The sequence below is a fragment of the Poecilia mexicana genome, unplaced genomic scaffold (genome assembly GCF_051168715.1).
Source record: "Poecilia mexicana isolate PSO_F unplaced genomic scaffold, ASM5116871v1 scaffold_15, whole genome shotgun sequence".
Lineage (NCBI taxonomy): Eukaryota > Metazoa > Chordata > Actinopteri > Cyprinodontiformes > Poeciliidae > Poecilia > Poecilia mexicana.
This window is the reverse complement of record NW_028263384.1, coordinates 24,994,193-25,012,553: the sequence shown is the minus strand read 5'-3', so window position 1 is coordinate 25,012,553 and position 18,361 is coordinate 24,994,193. Positions and strand designations below refer to the sequence as shown.

General features: G+C 39.3%; 1 protein-coding gene across 1 annotated transcript; it reads left to right on the top strand.

Moving 5' to 3' along the window:
• The first annotated feature begins 305 nt into the window (after positions 1 to 305).
• nid1a (nidogen 1a) lies at positions 306 to 18,147 on the top strand. Its single transcript, XM_014997134.2, has 20 exons — positions 306 to 574; positions 3,814 to 4,116; positions 4,676 to 4,902; positions 4,982 to 5,250; positions 6,004 to 6,144; positions 6,221 to 6,472; positions 7,114 to 7,314; positions 7,385 to 7,618; positions 7,720 to 7,857; positions 8,686 to 8,814; positions 9,524 to 9,667; positions 10,236 to 10,355; positions 10,936 to 11,160; positions 11,819 to 11,988; positions 12,369 to 12,495; positions 12,568 to 12,739; positions 15,239 to 15,396; positions 15,477 to 15,600; positions 16,005 to 16,117; positions 17,632 to 18,147. Exons 1-20 carry the CDS (start codon positions 371 to 373, stop codon positions 17,754 to 17,756), a joined length of 3,576 nt encoding a protein of 1,191 aa, XP_014852620.2. The 5' UTR covers positions 306 to 370; the 3' UTR covers positions 17,757 to 18,147.
• Positions 18,148 to 18,361: the final 214 nt, after the last annotated feature.

Here is an 18,361-nt window from a genome sequence, read left to right as displayed (position 1 = left end):
ATGTGTTTTATGAATAGATTCTGACACAACCGGCTCTTGAGAATATTTAAGATAAAACCTAATCTAGAACATCTGTTTCTTCTGAATATCACACTGCGTGGGATGAATCGGTGAAAAACATGACTTACACTTACATATATAAAAATAAATTTTCCTGCGATGTCCTAATTCAGTAAGATGCGCCTGAATCTCAACTTAGCTCCAAAAGCAGCTTGTTATTAGGAGCATCCTGAACAGAAAACTAAACCAAAGCTGTTCTCTGAGTTTGACGCGCTGCTCAGCTCTCCGCCCACTCCTTAGGACTGAACAGTTCATTAGTCCTACTTAAAACTTCAGGACTGGCCGCTCTGCTGCTTCAGAAACTGGAACGATGAGTTGGGTAAAGCCAGGATGGCTCCTTTGGGCGAGTTTTGTCGGATTAATGGCATCGGTCCAGAGCGTAAGACGATTAGAGTTTTTCGCCTTCGGTCCCAGCGCAGGAGATCAGTCACTAGACTCAGGGAATGACCAGACCCACCGCCTCTCACTCAGCAACTCCGTGTTTTTTTATGATGGCACTTTCGACAGCATTTTTGTAAGTAAACCAGCAATTCCTCACGCTACAACTTATTCAGACATGAGATTAGAAGTCAACACAGACCAACAGTCTTTCTCTCTTTTTTGCGTAATTGCGCATAATCCAACGCGGACAGAAGTCACATCCTTTAGCAATTCCTGGAAGTTTAACATTCTTTTTCCGGTCATTTGTGCTTTTTCTGTCGACCGTAAACATTTAGACACATCAATTTACTTTTCATTGCGCCTTCTCTGACTGGTGGAATCCGCTTCTCTGGAGCTTATCATGTTACTGTTTACATAAGGGGCAAGAATCACAGTTTGTTATCCAACCCCCCAAAAAGATCCAGTGATCAGTTCACGTTGCATAAAACATTGGTATGTCAAAAATGTGTTCTTGAACTGATTCTATTCAAAACTTTCCTTTAACTTTCTTTTCTCCAGTTACTTGTAAAAGGAAATGAGTCGAACAAGCAGCCTCTCTGAATCTGATGTGTAAAACATCTGTTTTAATTGTGCTGCGCAGCGAGGCGCCAAAACGGACAAAAGCATGTAAAATGTAATACCCATAGAATTACAGCTGAAACCAGATGTTAACATACAGCTTATATACAGATGTACATATCAACTTTTTTATTCTGATATTTAATATTTTGCTAAATTACCAAAAAATAAAGTATATTTTTAAAATTTCTCTCAGACATCTTTCAAAGTCAGAAATTTATAGACATTTTCTAACTACTTGGTATAATTATCTTTTAATCTGCTTGACCTGAGTCTAATGGTTAGAGATCCTTCTTCCAGAGACAGATGTTCGGGTTTGGTGGTGACCATCTCATTGTTGACCATCTCATTATTGTTCAAGAAGTTGCAAAAACTCTCAATATTTGTGGGTATGTTTGGTGTGTAACATCTTAACATCCTGTCTCTGTGTAAATTAAGGTATGTTTTGGGTAACCAATTCAAGCAAATTAAAGCTCCAAAAACAGTAGATTAACCATTATCATACTATTAATTACTTATAATATGACTTTCCCCTGCTGACCATAATAGTTTGAGGAATTTGTGTGAATTAGTGATCAGCTACAAGGTTTCCCCCAGAAAACTTGCTGAGCCTGGTGGTTGGGACGCCCAGCGGCCCACCGTGTTTTTGAATTAAAAAATGTTTAAAGTTGACAGCAAATTTGAAAATATCACTTGATAATTATGTGTTATTGAAAGATTGGAAGATTAACACCTGAACACCAACTACAAAGCTTTAAAAATGCAAACATTAAAAAAAAAAAACTCAAACAAGCAGTGCTTAGCCTGATGGGGCACAAGGAAAGCCTGGTGGCCCGCCAGGCTTATAATACACTGGGGGAAACCCTGAGCAGCTATATCTGTTATATAATTTTTTTTGCTGCTTTAATTTTCTTACCATTTAGAAGTTTTCACTGTAATTTTCATATTTAGCGGTGTAGCTAACCTTAATTAAACATGCACAGTCAAAAAGCTGTGGTTTACGCATTATCTTGAAGCTGATTTATTTATTTTTATTTTAGGATGACTCCCGGCTGCATTGGTCACCGCAGCCTTGGCTCCCAGCAGCAGCTAGCCTTTAAAGAGCTCTGTTTTTCATTTATGACACAGTCTGCTCTGAACTGTCTGCGCCCTGTGGGAGTTAACTGTTTCCCAGCGGTTTCAGTGCAGACATGGTTAAACAAAATTGTCTGTTGTAATCGGGTCGAGGGGTTTTATCATCTCCTTATTAGAGTAATTTGCATTTTATCAAGGTTTAACATATGTTGACAGCTATCTATAAAGATCTCTCCTTTCCTCTCGCTCTCTCTGCTCCACATCTGTGAGATGACAATCGCTGATTGTTTTCCCAGTTTGGCAGGAAGTTTCTGTAATGACGATTAGTGTGCAATCTTTATGCTCTCTGGGGCTGTTTTTCAGGGGACAGGAAACAGCACAGCCTGTCCATTGAAGAGTTTTCTTGTTCTCTTTTTGTCAGGAAGGATTTTTTGACATAATCTTACTGTTTTTAAGCCTTCACATGTGCTCCCATTAAACCAGTAAGTGTGTAAACACTATGTTAAATAGGTTGTTTGTTCATCCTTCTAATGATTCAGAAGGATAGCTCTTTTGAATCATTAGAGTAATGCACTGTGGCTCTTGCAAAGCCAAAATGCAACATTAAATTGTAATTTTGTAGGTTTTTCCATAAGTTCTTAAGCAAAATCTGCTTTTAATGTCTACAACAGGGTTTTAAAACTCACTACCATCAAACTATGCTATCCATCTTTCTTCATTTCTCATATTTTTAAAAACGGCTCATCTCATTCTATAAAATTGCTTTTTTCTTTTATAATCTGACAATATAATTACATTTAATTTAATTGTGTTAGCTTTCAGAATAAAACATTTTATGTTGTACATATTTAAAAACAGAGGTTTTTTGGGGGCTCTAGGTGAGTTTTATTTTGTAGTAGCGGGGCCAAATATGACTCTTTGGATGGAAAAGGTCTAAAGAGTGTGGAAAACTCTAATTTATTTGACTGGGACAAAGCACATAAATTAACATTTTTGTAAATGCACCAGATTTAGCCAAAAGGCTATTTTACATCTGTTGTCCCTGGATAATGAGTGTTTGTTTTTAGCAAGACAAATTAAAGTTTATGCAAACAAGGTTAAAAAGGTTTGACTACACAAATACAATCAAAACAAACAAATACAAAACAAGGAAACTACAACACAAATATTATCACAAAAACCATAACATTGACCAACATATATGGTATTTATAGATCATTTTGATGATGGTACTCCACAAAATGTAATGTTTGTTACTGGTTTCTTAAATTAGCAACAGTATGAAGTTTTAATGACTTTTCATTGTTGTGTTTTTTATTATATAAAGCACTTTAAACTGCCTTGTTGAATACATGTGCTATACAAATAAACTTGATTTATTGATTGATATAACAAATTAAAGCCAAATTAATCCTTCACCTAGATGGCAAGGAAGTGGGATTCCTTGGCTACATGGTGGGATTAGGACAGGATTCTTATTATTCAAAATTCTGACAGAACTAATGTGTTAAAAACCGTTTTTAATTTTTTTAAGTAGATTAAAAATGACAAGAGTTCAAATATATATATATAAAAAAAGAGCTCAAAGATAAAATTAGTCTATTTCTGTTGTGTCAATAGGAACTTGTCACTCATATTTTTCTTCATATCCAAGCCGCCATTTTGTTCTTTTAATTTCAGATCAACACCAACGGTTTTGTCGCCACGGCAGAACCAACACGCGAGTCGACATACCTCGGTAAAATGCCTCCCAAGTTTGGCATGATCGCAGCTCTGCAGGGGGATCTGGACACAAGCGATGGCTTGGGGAGAGTTTTCTTCCGTCAGGACTCCAGTCCGGATGTTCTGCGTCGGGCGGCTGAGCACATCAACAGGGCCTTCCCGAAAGACGATGAGGTCAATCCCACAGCTGCTGTGGTGATCACCTGGGTGGACGTCGCCGCTCATGAACCCCAAACCAGAGGAGATGGCATCGAGAAGAAGGTGAGCGTCAAATATTTAAAATTTAAAAGCTCAGTGGAGTCCACACCTCCAAGCCTGGACATTACCTTCCTGTGCAACTATGCTAAAAAAAAAAAACTCACTTCTAGGGCAGTCTGGGTTTTCTCCCCTTGACTTTGATTGTCTCCAGTAGATTTTTACTGGGCCAATCAGCAAACAGAAGGAGGACAAGTTGTGATTTTCTGCGTTGTTTTAGAATTGCAGTCTGCCTGTAGTTTTAGTAATGGCAGCAGAGGAAGTGAACGGAGCCGTTCAGTCCATGTTGGCTATGCCTCCAAATATTGAATTAACATTAGCAGCCATCTTGTTCGGATACTCTTTTAGCAGTGCAGGTTGGTTGTTTAAAGGGCCTCAAATTTCTGGTAAGCTTCATAGCATTATATTGGCTCATTGCCAAAAGTTAGCGATTGGGTAAAATAAAAACTCAAAAGAGTCCACGTTTCCAGTTAGCAATCCTTTCTCAATCGTCAAGGGCCTATTTTTCACCAGGCTTTGGTGGAGCGAAACATTAACACTGTTTCTGGCATTTTCTTTTGCTTAGAGAAACACCTTCCAGCTGGTTCTTGCCTCCCTGGAGACTGCCTCATATGCGATTCTCCTCTATGCCAGAGATGGAGTTCAGTTTTTATCCACACCAATAGGAGGCAGCGATGTGATCATGCATTCTGGCTTCAGCCAAGGTTTGGTCCAAGGATTCCTGTTTTCCTCACAGGGACAATATTACCGCACCAGCACAGATGACGAGACTTCTGTCAGGGCATTGGCGGAGTAAGAGTCTGTCCCAACAAATCACTGTTTCACTGCCATGTCCATCTTGCAGACTCACTTATATCGTCCTCTCTCACAGGGAGACAAACTCTGGCATGCGGGGTGTATGGGTTTACGAGATCGGAACGTCTCCCCATTTTTCCAACATTGCTCCTGGGGAAGTCACCGATCTGCCGCCGGAGGCCCCGCTGCCAGTTTTAGAGCACGGCGGACAGCAGAAATACGCTCCCATTGATCCAGACGCTGAACAGATTGAGGTCCTTGAAATCCTTCCTCTGCCATACCAACCACATCAGCCACAGAACCCCGAAGTAGTTGTGGTCGATGACCCAGAGATAAACGTAGATGGTGAGTCTGAGCAGAAAAACAGAAAAAAACAGTTCATTTTATTTTAATTTTGTAACATTACAACTACAGAACTTCATATTTATGTGCTTTATCTATGGAAGTAGTAAATTGCCAGAGCTCGAAAATAAATCGAGGAGAAAAGTTGAAATGATTAATTGTGATTAATCCATTGTTGAGATAATTGTCAACTAATTTAGCGTTTGAATAAACTGGAGTACAGACTCTGTAACAGGCCATTGAGCAGTAATTAAGCACAGCTATACTAAAAATACTTACATTTTGCATTTAAGATATTAAAAACCCTTCTTTTTGTGTAAATATGTGATACTCAGAACTTCTAAAGTGGCATCGTTTCACCTTTACCTTATTCAAATTCTGTATGATGGTGTCAGAGCGATGTGCCATAACAAGCCTGAGATTAAATTACTGACTCACTCATTTATTTTTTTGCTGTTTATTATTTAGGATACTCAAGTAATAACCGTTTGAATACATTTGCACACCAACTTTAATCAGATTTATATTTCTTTAATTGAAACACAGATGTAATTTTCCTTCCACTTTACAATGATGTTTAATTTATCAAATAAAATTCCAATAAAATAGTGTTCATTGTTTGTCTATTAAAACAGCAGAATTTCAAATATACAACCCTGTGTATATCAAATATACACCTTTTCTAATGAAAAAATAATTTGATTAAACTATTAGCATTTATCTGAGAAATCTTAATTTTGTATTCTTCATTCTCAGTGTTTTCATACAACCTTGGGACATGTGCCAACAACAGAAATAAATGCTCCCAGTTTGCAGACTGCAGAGATTATGCCAGTGGATTCTGCTGTCACTGCAGACCCGGCTACTATGGAAATGGACTGCAGTGTGTGGCTGAGGGTACGCTTTTACTTCTGAAATTATAAAACATAATAACAGTGAGAACATTCCAGCAATAAACTATTTATTTTTACAGGAAAGCCACAAAGGATGAACGGTAAAGTCAATGGGAGGGTGTTTGTTGGAAACTCTCAGTCTCCAGTGGAGTTCAGCAGCAAGGACCTCCACTCGTACGTGGTGGTGAACGACGGCCGATCCTATGTTGCCATCAGCGACATTCCTGATGCTCTGGGGCCATCGTTGATGCCGTTGTCGGCCATCAGTGGTGTGATCGGCTGGGCGTTTGCTCTTGAGCAGCCTGGATTTAAGAACGGCTTCAGCCTTATTGGTGAGCAGTGAAGTCAGTTCTGACATTGCGTTACTCTAAGACTCCTTTTTACAACGTGTTGCTATGTTCAATCTGGTAATCAGATTAAAGCTGCAGTATGTATGTTGAAACTGTCACTATGTCATAAGAGCACAAGATGAGTCAGATAATCTGTGAAGCTCCTCTGCCTTCTCCCAGTACTATCAGTGCTTACTAGGACCAATCAGAGCCAGGAGGCAGGTCTTAGTGCTGTCAATCATACCTAATGGCTAGCATAGCCTGTTCAGTTCATAAATAGTTTTCTGTAACAATAAGTCGTTTCTCTGCCATTAGCACATTTAGCAAGAAGTACATGAGATTGATTGACAGCGCTAAGACCCTCCTCCTGGCTCTGATTGGTTGATTTTGGTGGGAAGTGATGCATTTCTTCAGTAGCGCATGGAGGAGGTGGAGGAGATTGATCTTTTCACACCTAATCTGTTACATTTTCAAGGAGTAAACAGTAATCAAGTTACTTTTTCAAAGTAACTATAAATGAGAATTTAATGCCATGAAACTAGGATAAGGATGAACATTTGCGATTGCGTTATAGCTTTACTCACTTACCAGCTGAATTACAATGTTTCCATGATCAGGGTCTTAAATTTCACTGTTTTCTGTAGGGGGAGAGTTCGCCCGACAGGCTGAAGTGACCTTTCTACCTGGGAACGAGAAGCTAACCATCAGGCAGGAGTTTAAAGGGACGGACGAACAGGACCACCTGGTGGTGACCACCACCCTGAACGGCCAGGTCCCTGAGGTTCCTCCAGGCACTTCCATTCAGTCTGAGCCTTACACAGAAATCTACCAGTACAGCAGCAACCGTAAGACACACAGTCTGAACCTTCAGGACGTCTTTCTTGCATTTACTTATCAGGGTATTTTACGTTTCAGTGATCACCTCATCCTCCACTCAGAACTATAAGCTGATTTTCCCCGAAGGAACCAGTGAAAACAGGAGGTTTCAGTGGCGTCAGACCATTTCCTTCCAGGGCTGCCAGCACGGCGAGGTTTCGAGGGACATGAAGCCAACGCAGCTGCTGAGCGTGGATCAGGTGTTCGCTCTGTATGACGCTCCAAACCAGCTCCTCCGTTTGGCCATGAGCAACAAGATTGGAGATGTCAATGGTAACGGCATAAAGAGTCTGCATAAAAGAGTTTTCCACAAAAGATTTAGCTTTGTTGTTGTTCTTTTCCAATTAAATTGTCTTACAATTTGTAATTTTCAGGGGGGGAACCAGAAGAGAACCCATGTTTTACTGGGAGACATGGCTGTGACACCAATGCCATTTGCCGACCCAGTCAAGGAAATGAGTTCTCGTGCCAGTGTGCCTCAGGATTTAATGGTGATGGGCGTACATGTTATGGTAAGACTGGTCTTAATGAAATATACCAGCATAATCGCTGCAATTCTTTTGTTATGTGTTTTTTATGCATTATATCTACACAAAGTAGGATATACATCTAAAAGGGAAGGAAAATGATAAATGGTTTTCCTCTTTTACTTTTGTTCCCCTCAAATCAGGTCCAGTTACTAAAATGTCTTACTTTTGCCTTTAATTTTCTTGTCTACCGCTGTGTTAATATTTTCATTGTTAACAATCTGTTATTTACAGTAATCAACTAGCTATTTTACCATATTTTAAAGGAAGGAAAATAAATCTCAGGCCACTTTTTCAGATTAAAACAGAAACTTCAGAATAAAATACATCATAAAATGTAAACAGAACCTAATAACTCTCTTAAATTTCATAATCGTAACGTGACCAAATATAGAAAAAGTTCATATGATGGTTTTGCAAGCCGCTGTGAATCACTCACTTCTGGTATCTTTTCCAGATCCACTACTAATGTAACTCAAACTTCCCTCTGGTGGGACGGGACAATTGTGCCACTTAACAGGGCTGTCCAGTGTCTTGAATCCCCTTTGACATGTCCAGTGTGGTCATGATTTCCTCCATACAACCAAAAGTCTTTTACATGAAAGAGCAAACAGGAAGAACACACAGTAGAGAGAGGAAGGAAGTTTTTCAGACAGATGCTATCTTGAGAAAATGACCAAATCTCATCAAGCTTTTCTCTTTGATCATGCAACATCTGACAGGAAAACAGACAGATTTCATAAATGCAGATTTCAGAAGTCAAGTTTTCTTGGGAATAATTAGGAAGTGATAAGAGCCTGTTGTCTTTGCCAGACATCGATGAGTGCAGAGAAAGTCCTCAGATCTGTGGACCTAACTCAATCTGCAACAATCAGCCTGGGACTTTTCGCTGCGAGTGTGATGAAGGGTATCAGTTCGGTATTGATGGACGGACATGCATCGGTGAGTGACCTAATCTCTTTACTTTCAAAGAAAATACCATAAACATCACTTAGTGTTTGTTTCAGATATAAACATTAAGTAAAGTAGTCTGGCAGCAGCATTTTCAATTGCTTGAAAGATTATTATGTGGTAAATTCAATAGGATCTTGTAATTATCTAAATACGATAGCAAGGATGCTACAATAATTTTCTCTGACTTGGTATAGGAGAGGACATGACACAATTTATAAATGTTCCCTAAATTAAATGAATCAAAATGAAAGCCAAAGGAGGGCTAACGCTATTTCTAATTCTGGATTTTCTTGTTCAGTAAAGGAAAGCAGGGACTTTGGGTGGAGCTATTGTCATTGTCTCAGTCTTAATGAGAAATAATTACTGAAAAGATACCCATCAGTTGTGACTAAGGCATAGACTAGGATGAACTATTTAGCTCCAGGCTGAATGTCATCAGCATAGAAGTGACAGGAAATGTAAAAAAAAAAAAAAAGTCAGCTAATGTAAGAAATGTAGAAGGAAAAAAAAAAACTGACCAAACGTTCTGGAGTTCAGCTCCAGTTGCTACGGCAGAATTCTGCTGGGGTTGCTAGGTAATGATGGGCAGAAAGATCCAAATGAAATTACATGCAGTATGTTGAGCTGAATCTCTTCAACAGGGTTCTGAAGTTAATATCATTCACAAGCTCCTTTTTTTATTTCTTTCCTTCCACAGAGGTTGATCGACCAGTGAACCACTGTGAGGAAGGAACACATAACTGTGACATCCCTGAGCGAGCGCAGTGCAGCTACAATGGAGGTTCCTCTTACATCTGCACCTGCCTCCCAGGGTTCGCAGGAGACGGGAGGTCGTGCCGGGGTAGGAGAGAGGAGAGAGTGTTAGCTTTTTGGAAGTAGTTAAATTACTGGGAACGTTGTGCGTCTACGATCCAAATTTCTAAACACCTTTGATTTGCAGGAAATTGAGATTATAAAGCGGCATAAGACAGAATTGTAATTTAATTGAAAATGTTATAATAGATTCAGTTGAATTTGAGATGTCCTCAGTTAAAAAACCTAATTTATTTCTAAGAGGCTTTGGAAACTATAAATATGGGAGAGAAACCCTTGACTTTCTTTGCAGAATCGTGACCTCGCTGTGACGTTTGTGTATAGATAAGCCTGTAAACCTTGTTACACCCAGACAACACATTTTCCAGTGAAGGTCTTCTCTATTTCACATGCTGCATGTGAATCAGTACAATATTATGTCAATGTAGCAAAACAATAGGACCCTCATATTGTGCTGCATGCAGTTCAGAACCGCTTGAAAGCCCACAGAGTTGGGTTGAACTGAGTTAAACTGTTAAAAACCATCTTTTTGAAGTTTGCTCTATGAGTTATGCTGCTCCTTTTTCCTCACTCACCCTCTCGTCTTTTTCCTGAAGACATAGACGAGTGCCAGCAGAGCAGGTGCCATCAGAACGCGCTGTGCACAAACACACAGGGCTCATTTATCTGCCAGTGCAGGCCTGGTTACAGCGGAGACGGCTTCTACTGCTCCTCAGGTGAGTCTATGATTTACACCAGAGGTGTCCAAACTTTTTACTAAATTCACCAAGTTGCGAGCACTCAAGAGCCACAGATTATTACCATTTTTAAGCAAAAAATGCTAAATAATGTTATTGTGAATTCTTTTCTTTTTTTCCTGCTCAGCAACAAATTAAAATTACAATTTAAAAGGTCTGAAAAAATGTCTCAAAGTTGTACATTTTCCTAACTTGTTGGTCAAGAAATTAATTTTAGTTTATTCCCAGCAACAAAAATAAGAAGTGTCCTTGAAAACCCTTATCTGTGTTTAGCCCATTTTAGTTACTGGTTTTGATTTTGAAAAGTCACTGGAGGTTTGCAGCCTTACAATGGCAATTAAATGAAAACAAAAAAGAAGACATGCCTAAAAAAAGAAAAACACTTGTTTTATACGTAAAATATATTATTTAAGAACAGCACTGTGGTCACCCCTAATTTATATCTATTCTATAGTAGCAGTTTTATTGAAGTTATTTTATACTTCTGGCAGAGAGGGGAGTTTTTCAGAAGTGCTCTGTTGCTACTTGGAGGTCTGATTGTTTTAAATTCTTTATTCAGAGCGGACCAAAACCCAATGCGAGGACATCAGAGACCGCCTTCTAGGTCAGACCAGCTTCAATCCACGTGGACCTCGCCCTGTCGGACAGTTCATCCCTGAGTGCGACGAAAATGGCGATTATCGGCCCGTTCAGTGCTTCACTAGCACTGGGCAGTGCTGGTGTGTGGATCGAAATGGACAAGAGATCCCTGGGACTCGTACAGACGATGGCAGCCAACCTTACTGTAAGTAAATGGCTGCTCCCCAAACAGCTGTGAAGGGTGCATTCACACCAACTCTGTTTACTGCGCTTTAATCGAACTCTGGTCCGTTTGCCTAGAAAGTTTGGTTCAGACCAAAAAAGCTAACTTTGGTCTGCCTAAAAACCTAGGTCTTAGCTTAACCTAGGTGAATTCTGGTGCGGTTCTAATGCATATGTGAGTGCCAAGCGGACTGGAGACCGCGCCAAAAACAGAAAGTGGATGATAGTGCAAGGCATTCTGGGTAAATACAACCAAAACAAACATGTGAGTCTCAATGGCTCATTGTTTTTTTTGGGGGTTTTTAACCAAAGACAAGAGAGAAGTCCTAAAATCTGACACTACTCCATTTCTGTTTAGATTTTGTGAAGAAAGAAGTTGTGTTGGTCTTCTTCTGAGGTTTTTATGTTGTTTCCTTCAGTAGTTCTTGGTGCAGCGCCACCACAGGCGATTGGGGGAACAGGTTTTTCAATTGGTGTGGTTCATTTGACTCAGTCCATTGTGAAAGTGAACCACAGCAGCTGAAAATGTAACAAATGTTGCAACTTTGGTCCCCAATCAAACTGAATCTACTAGACCATCAGCCTTAGCGTTTGATTAAGGTCCATTGAATTAGCTCCTAATTTTTTTTTTACTTCCTCAGGTCTCCCTCATGGCACTGTGGCTCCACCTGTCGGACCCCGGCCTCGACCTGATGTGGTTTTGCCCCCAGGGACACACCTCCTGTTTGCCCAGAGTGGCAGAATAGATCACATCCCATTGGAAGCTTACAATATGCAAAAGCAAGATGCCAAGGCTGTCCTCCATCTTCCTGTAAGTTTCTTCCGTAGAATGTTCCCTCATAAGTCTAAGATCCAGTTCTAAACAGTCAAGACGTTTAAAACGTTTAGGTTACCCAACAGAACAGGAATTATTTCTTGCTACAGCCACTGATTCTTGGGACTTTGCTTTCTTTCTGTCAGACTCCCATCTGCTCCTTGTATTTAGGGCTTACGTTTTTATTGGAGTCACATGGCGGCCCCCGCTCTAATGACTAACATCAGTTTGAGATGTTTTCAACCAGCTGGCCTGAAGTTTGGCTCAGAGGCCCACACTGGATTTTTGACTCAAATTGTTTGTGTCTAGACACACATCTGCTCCACGACTCTCAGAACAAACACTCTTAAAAATGTTGTTTGTTGACCCTTCTGCAGGGGAAGGTAGTCATCGGAGTGGCCTACGACTGCATGGAGAAGATGATTTACTGGACAGAAATTTCATCTCCTTCGATTAGCAAGGCTAGCATCGATGGAGGAGAACCCACTGCTATCATCACATCAGGTATTTCTACTTCCTTATGCTTTAACACATTGAGACTGCTTTGAAATAAAGTAAACTCATGTATTCTTGCAGATTTGAGCAGCCCTGAAGGGATTGCTGTTGACCACATGGGTCGAACGATGTTCTGGACCGACTCCATGGCCGATCGCATTGAGGTGGCGTCTCTGGACGGGACTCAGCGTCGAGTCCTCATTGACACAGATCTCGTAAACCCCCGAGCTATCGTCACTGACCCCATCAACGGGTGTGTCTTCCAGATATTTTTCTAGAAATTACAAGCTAAACACCAGCCTCTTGAATGTGCTAAAAATGTATTTATAAAATGTTTAACTAATATAACAATGATTTCACACCACCGTTTTCACATAATTTAGGACTGTGAAATTTTTAACCATATAAAGAAGTAAAAAAAAAAAACACTTATTTCAAACGGTGCACAAAACAAAACCCAACATAAAAACTAAGATACCATAACAGTTTCTTATTTTTGGGGAAGACCAATTTAAGGCAGAGCTTAAGGTCTAAAAATAAGAGGCTCTTATAAAGTTCCACTAAATAGCGAAATAAGAGTTAGTGATGTTTCAGAAACATGTTTAAAATCTAGTTAATTTGCTCAAAATAGGCCTGACTACTCCAAACACTGTGGAAACATGATAATCTCCAAAAACTACAAAGGACTTTGACTCAGAGTTTGAGACTCCGACTAAAATTTCACTTAAGTTGCAAAAATAAAAAACTTCAAAATCGACTTGGGCTTGTGCTTTAAAGACCTGAGACTTCAGGGTTTCCCCTAGAAAACTTGTTAAGCCTGGAGCTTGGGGCGCTAGGGCTGTCATTCATCCAGCCATGTTTTTGAGTTAAAAGAATTTTTAAAGTTGACAGAAAATTTGAGCATATCACTTGATAGTTATGCGTTATTGGAAGACTGGAAGATTAATACCTAAACACCAACTATAAAGTCTTAAAAAAAGCAATGATAAAAAAAACTAAAATAAATAAACAATGCTAAGCCTGGTGGGGGCACAAGTAAAGCCTGGTGGCCCACCAGACTTATATTACACTGGGGGAAACCCTGGACTTGAAAAAATGACTTGTTAGCGTCTCTTCTGTTGCGGACACAGATTTTATGAACTATAAACTGTCATAAGGACAAATTAACAGCTGTCAAGAGATTTTATATACATGCAGAGTTTGGATTTTCATGTCAGATTGATCATGGATTGTTCAAGTTTTCAATCATTAACTTTCCATGCTGGAAATTCAGACTTCCAAGTCCAGAAGGGACACATCACTGTAAATCTGTAATGACCAAATAACACTAGATACCTTTGAAAGAAATAATTTTCCACCTTTGTCATTAATTACACCTAAAATCTCTATATTTGAGTGCTAAACTAAATACACGCAATAAACACGCTCTTCATAATACCATGTGAGGAATGCAACAAATCTGTATCTATGCAATAGCTTGAATCATGTGTGAATCAATAATCAGTGTTGCTGAAAGCAGAGGTGAAATATTATTACCCTTCTCAATAATCATTGGAAAAATGAAATCAATAGTTGTTAGCAGGATCACTGAACGCAACATTGGCACGTCTTAATGAACAGTGCACTAAGGTATCTTTTAATTTATGGATAGATTCTGTGTGTCACACTTTTTGTCTCTTTTTGTTTTATGTTTTATGAATTTATTAACTATTGTTGACTTGTTCAGCACTTTGTCCTGCTTCCATTGTTTTTATATCGCCTTATAAAAAGCCTCGACTTTATTCAATTAGCAAATCTCACAAGTTTTACGATTTGCTGCTGGAACATTGTTGAGTTGTGAGTAAGTTGGTCTGAGATCCAAGTTTTGACTTCAGGGGTAAACAGAAGACTCAGTTTCACCAATTTTCACCTTTTTTTTTTTTTTTTTTAAACAAACAAAAAAAGTTGAAAATTGATGTTTTACTGGCTTGCCACAAACAAGCCAGCAAAACATCAGGAGCAAATTTTATCACAGGAAAAAGTAAATCAATCTGACTACAAATAGTTGACACTTTGCAGATTCTTTTAAAACAAATGTCTCATAATATGAATATTACTGATTTTGTGCCTTTTTCTGAACTAAAAGCTTGGATTTATATGAACCAGAAATGGGTAGGTTACTCAAAAATTGTACTCAAGCAAGAGTAACACTAAGAAATTACTCAAGGGTAAAAAAGTATTTGGTAAAAATGCTACTCAAGTACTGAGTAACTAATCAGAACATAAATCATGTAATATTTTTAAATTACATCATCAGATGGAAAAGATATAAAGAAAGTTGTGTGGAAATGTTGGTATTTTAAGGAACAAAACTAAAAACATCACTGTAAATAACATAATTTTAAAATAACAGAATCATGTTAAACCAAAATCATAAACTGATTTTTCCTAATCAGTTTATGAAACTTTAACAAAAACTGCAGATCTGTGTCTGGTGAATTTTTAGTTAAAACAAGCTTGTTCTTCATTCAGTGAAGTTTCTCTGAAAAGTAATAAAATCGCTCAAGTAAAAGTAAAAACTACAGTATATAGTAAAATATTACTCTTAAAAGTAAATGTTTTCCAAGGTTTTACTCAAGTAAATGTAACCAATTACTACACAACTCTGGTATAAATTAATCACCTCTCTGTTTATTGCTTAGTAAACACACAATCTATGTGTTTTATTTGATTTAATTGGAAATGTTGTGTACTGTTTATCTCCTGACAACAGGAATTTGTACTGGGCTGACTGGAATCGTGAAGCTCCGAAGATTGAAACGTCCTACATGGACGGATCCAACAGGAGACTGCTGGTCCAGAGCGAGCTGGGCCTGCCGAATGCCTTGACGTACGACTCTCAGAGCTCCCTGCTGTGCTGGGCAGACGCAGGTAGGCTTCAGACGGATGACTAACCTTCACTTTGATGTCTGCTCTGGGATGAGTCCTGTGCACCATCCTCTCGCCTGCAGGCACACATAAAATGGAGTGCATGAATCCTGGCCAGGCTCAGCGCAGCACGGTCCTGGAAGGACTCCAGTACCCATTTGGAATTACAGCCTTTGGGAAGAACCTCTACTACACTGATTGGCAAAGGTTTGGAGTTTGTTTCTTCATGCTTTCCCAAGCTCAGATTCTGTTTAGCTGAATTTATGTTGCAACTAAGAGAGCGGGGGTTGGAGGGTAAGTTGCTTCGAGTGAGGAGTAAGGAGGAATCCTAAAATGTGACAGCTGCTTGCAATTTCTCAGCTCAGGCATCTGACCTACCAGGGGCCTCTCTGTGATCTCTGCAGGACCTTACACAAGAAGGTTGAGAGGTGTTTGTGGGGGGAGGCGGGCACTTCAGACAGTCTGCAACAAACTATGGCTCTGAAGTCAAACCAAACTCTTACTCATCCTTGACAGACTTTATACACTAAACAGGAGACGCTGGGAAGATCCCACAGGCCGAGACCTTCCCACATTGCTGACATCTCTCGTGCTGATTGTGTTTACAACAGGGATGCCGTTGTTGAAGTGGACCAATACGCTGGAAAGGAGTCGGATGAGTTCCAGCCACAGAAACGGGCCAACATCTACGGGATCACCACGGCCTATGCCCAGTGTCTTCCAGGTAGTAAACCGGTTTAAAAAGTGCAACGTTTCTCCAATGGATGTGACAAATGAATGCCTTTATATTATTCAAAATGTTGCAAACTGCATCTTTTTAACACTTTGTCACATTGCGACTCATGTTCTTATGTATGGGTAGGTGCACCGATTTATCAGCCAGCCAATTTATCGGTGCTGATTTCCTTGGTGATCGGCTGATTTTTACATGTGAAATCGAACTTATATACCTCGGCAAAGATAAAAAAACCCAACTATTTTCCTCTTCTGGTCTCCCATGAGAAACGTTTGACTGACAGACTGGCCCACCAGATCATGTCTGCATGTTTACTGTTAACAATAATTAGCACTATTACCAACTCAGCAATTTTCTTGCTATAATGAGCAACTTTTCAGACAAAAAAAAATGGTATTGGACAAAATCAGAATCGGCGGGTTAGGCTTTTTAAAATATTGGTAATCGGTGAATGGCCAGAAAACTGCAATCGATGCACTCCTAATCTTATGTGATAGACCACGACGGACGCTGTGTTTTCATTACAAAAGTGTGCAAAATTTTGTCAATATTCCACTTATATTGAAAAAATACACAATATCACAATTGCAGTGTTTCCATTAAATAAGGAAAGGAATTAAAATCACATAAGTTTGTTCATTTGATAAATCATTAAAAACAATAAAAATACATGCAGCACCATCATCTCCCAACTACTTCCTGTCATTATCATCTTCTTCGTGGTTTGCATCAGTGGCAACATCTGGTGGTGGATCATGTGACTTGTGTGATGTGAAATGAATGTTTCCACTGCAGTTTTGCGAAGTAAACAAATTTCTATACAGTCCAAAAAAAACATCCTAGTGGTAAAAAATATTTAGCGAAAAACAATAGTTTTTATGAAGCAAATTTATTTTCGTAATGTCACATTATGCAGCTATATTGTCAATGGAAACAAAGCTAAAGTAAAACCTAATTGTGAAGTGGAAGACAAATATTTGATTTTTTTCCATTTATTTGACAATAAAAATCAGATCTGGACTTGCATTTCTGTTACACCCCCATTACTTTGATGCCTCTTTGTAAAATCAGTGACCTAATTAGTAAATTGAGTTAATCAGTATCTGTGTTTCCATTACAAATGTGCACAAAACTTTTGCTAATGTCGAAGGTGAGGTTGCAATTAGAAAACAAACTGTAAGACGTTGCAACTGGTAGGAAATATTGCTAGCATGCATAACGAGCTTAAAGTAACAGCAGGAATTTGCAGCTCGATGTTTTTTATTTGGAGGAATGAGTCATGGTAAAGCAAAGCACCAGATTTCATCCTCCCCTCTAGATAAAGGCTGGACCAAACCGAGGGAATGTGCAGCGAAGGGAGTGGGCCTCCAACATCTGGAGTTTGCTATGTGTTTCCCTTGGATGTGTTTCATATATGTAAAGAGGCTGTTTCCTGCTGCTCTGTGCTGTTCAGGCTTCTTACTTTAAATAAGTGTCCTCAAATGTTTGCTCTCCTTCAACAGGTCAAAACTACTGTTCTGTGAACAACGGCGGCTGCACTCACCTCTGTTTAGCGACGCCGAGGGGCCGCTCCTGCAAGTGTCCCGACAGCGGAGCGAGCGTGGGCTGCGTGGAGAGAGAGTACTGAAATCCTCAGCGAGTCGACCGTTTTCAGATGTTCGGGCCACTCGGTGTTGCGAAATCTTTTGAAAGAATTGGAGTAAAAGTCAACTTTTTAACATTTCTATTCACTAAACTCTCATCCATAATAGGTCCTGTACATAAAAATACACTGTCATGTTTAATTATTTCCTGAGTGCACATAAACTGAGAATAAAGCTCAAGGGATCCATAATTTAATGTGAAGTTTATTGCAGCAGCATCTGGTGTCAGTGGTGTTACACTGTGTCATGTCCGACTAAAAGCTTATTAGCTTTTATGGTCTCATTGTTGACTTGATTGGATAAACATCTCTGTGAAGCTGGTAGAATCACGTTACATACCGGCCAGCTAATAAATAAATAAATGTTTTTCTACCACTCTGAGGCTCTTGCGTTTTTACCATAAGCAAAGCAACGATGCCATCATGTGGCAGATGGTTGAATTGAAATGCTAAAGCATCTTTGCAGTTCTACGGGGATTTGGAGAACTATATGTGATAAATTAAAAAAAAAAATCTTTGTAAATAAAATTGCAGGATGGCCCGATAAGTATTCAATTTCCAACCTGGCTGTAATCACTACACATGTTTAA

What these genes read in the sequence shown, in the direction of transcription:
- nid1a (XM_014997134.2), top strand. Translation starts at nt 371, where the DNA reads ATGAGTTGGGTAAAGCCAGGATGGCTCCTTTGGGCGAGTTTTGTCGGA. An exon ending in GAGATGGCATCGAGAAGAAG is followed by an intron (nt 4,117 to 4,675) that starts GTGAGCGTCAAA and finishes TCTTTTGCTTAG; the next exon opens with AGAAACACCTTCCAGCTGGT. An exon ending in CGGCTTCTACTGCTCCTCAG is followed by an intron (nt 10,356 to 10,935) that starts GTGAGTCTATGA and finishes TTCTTTATTCAG; the next exon opens with AGCGGACCAAAACCCAATGC.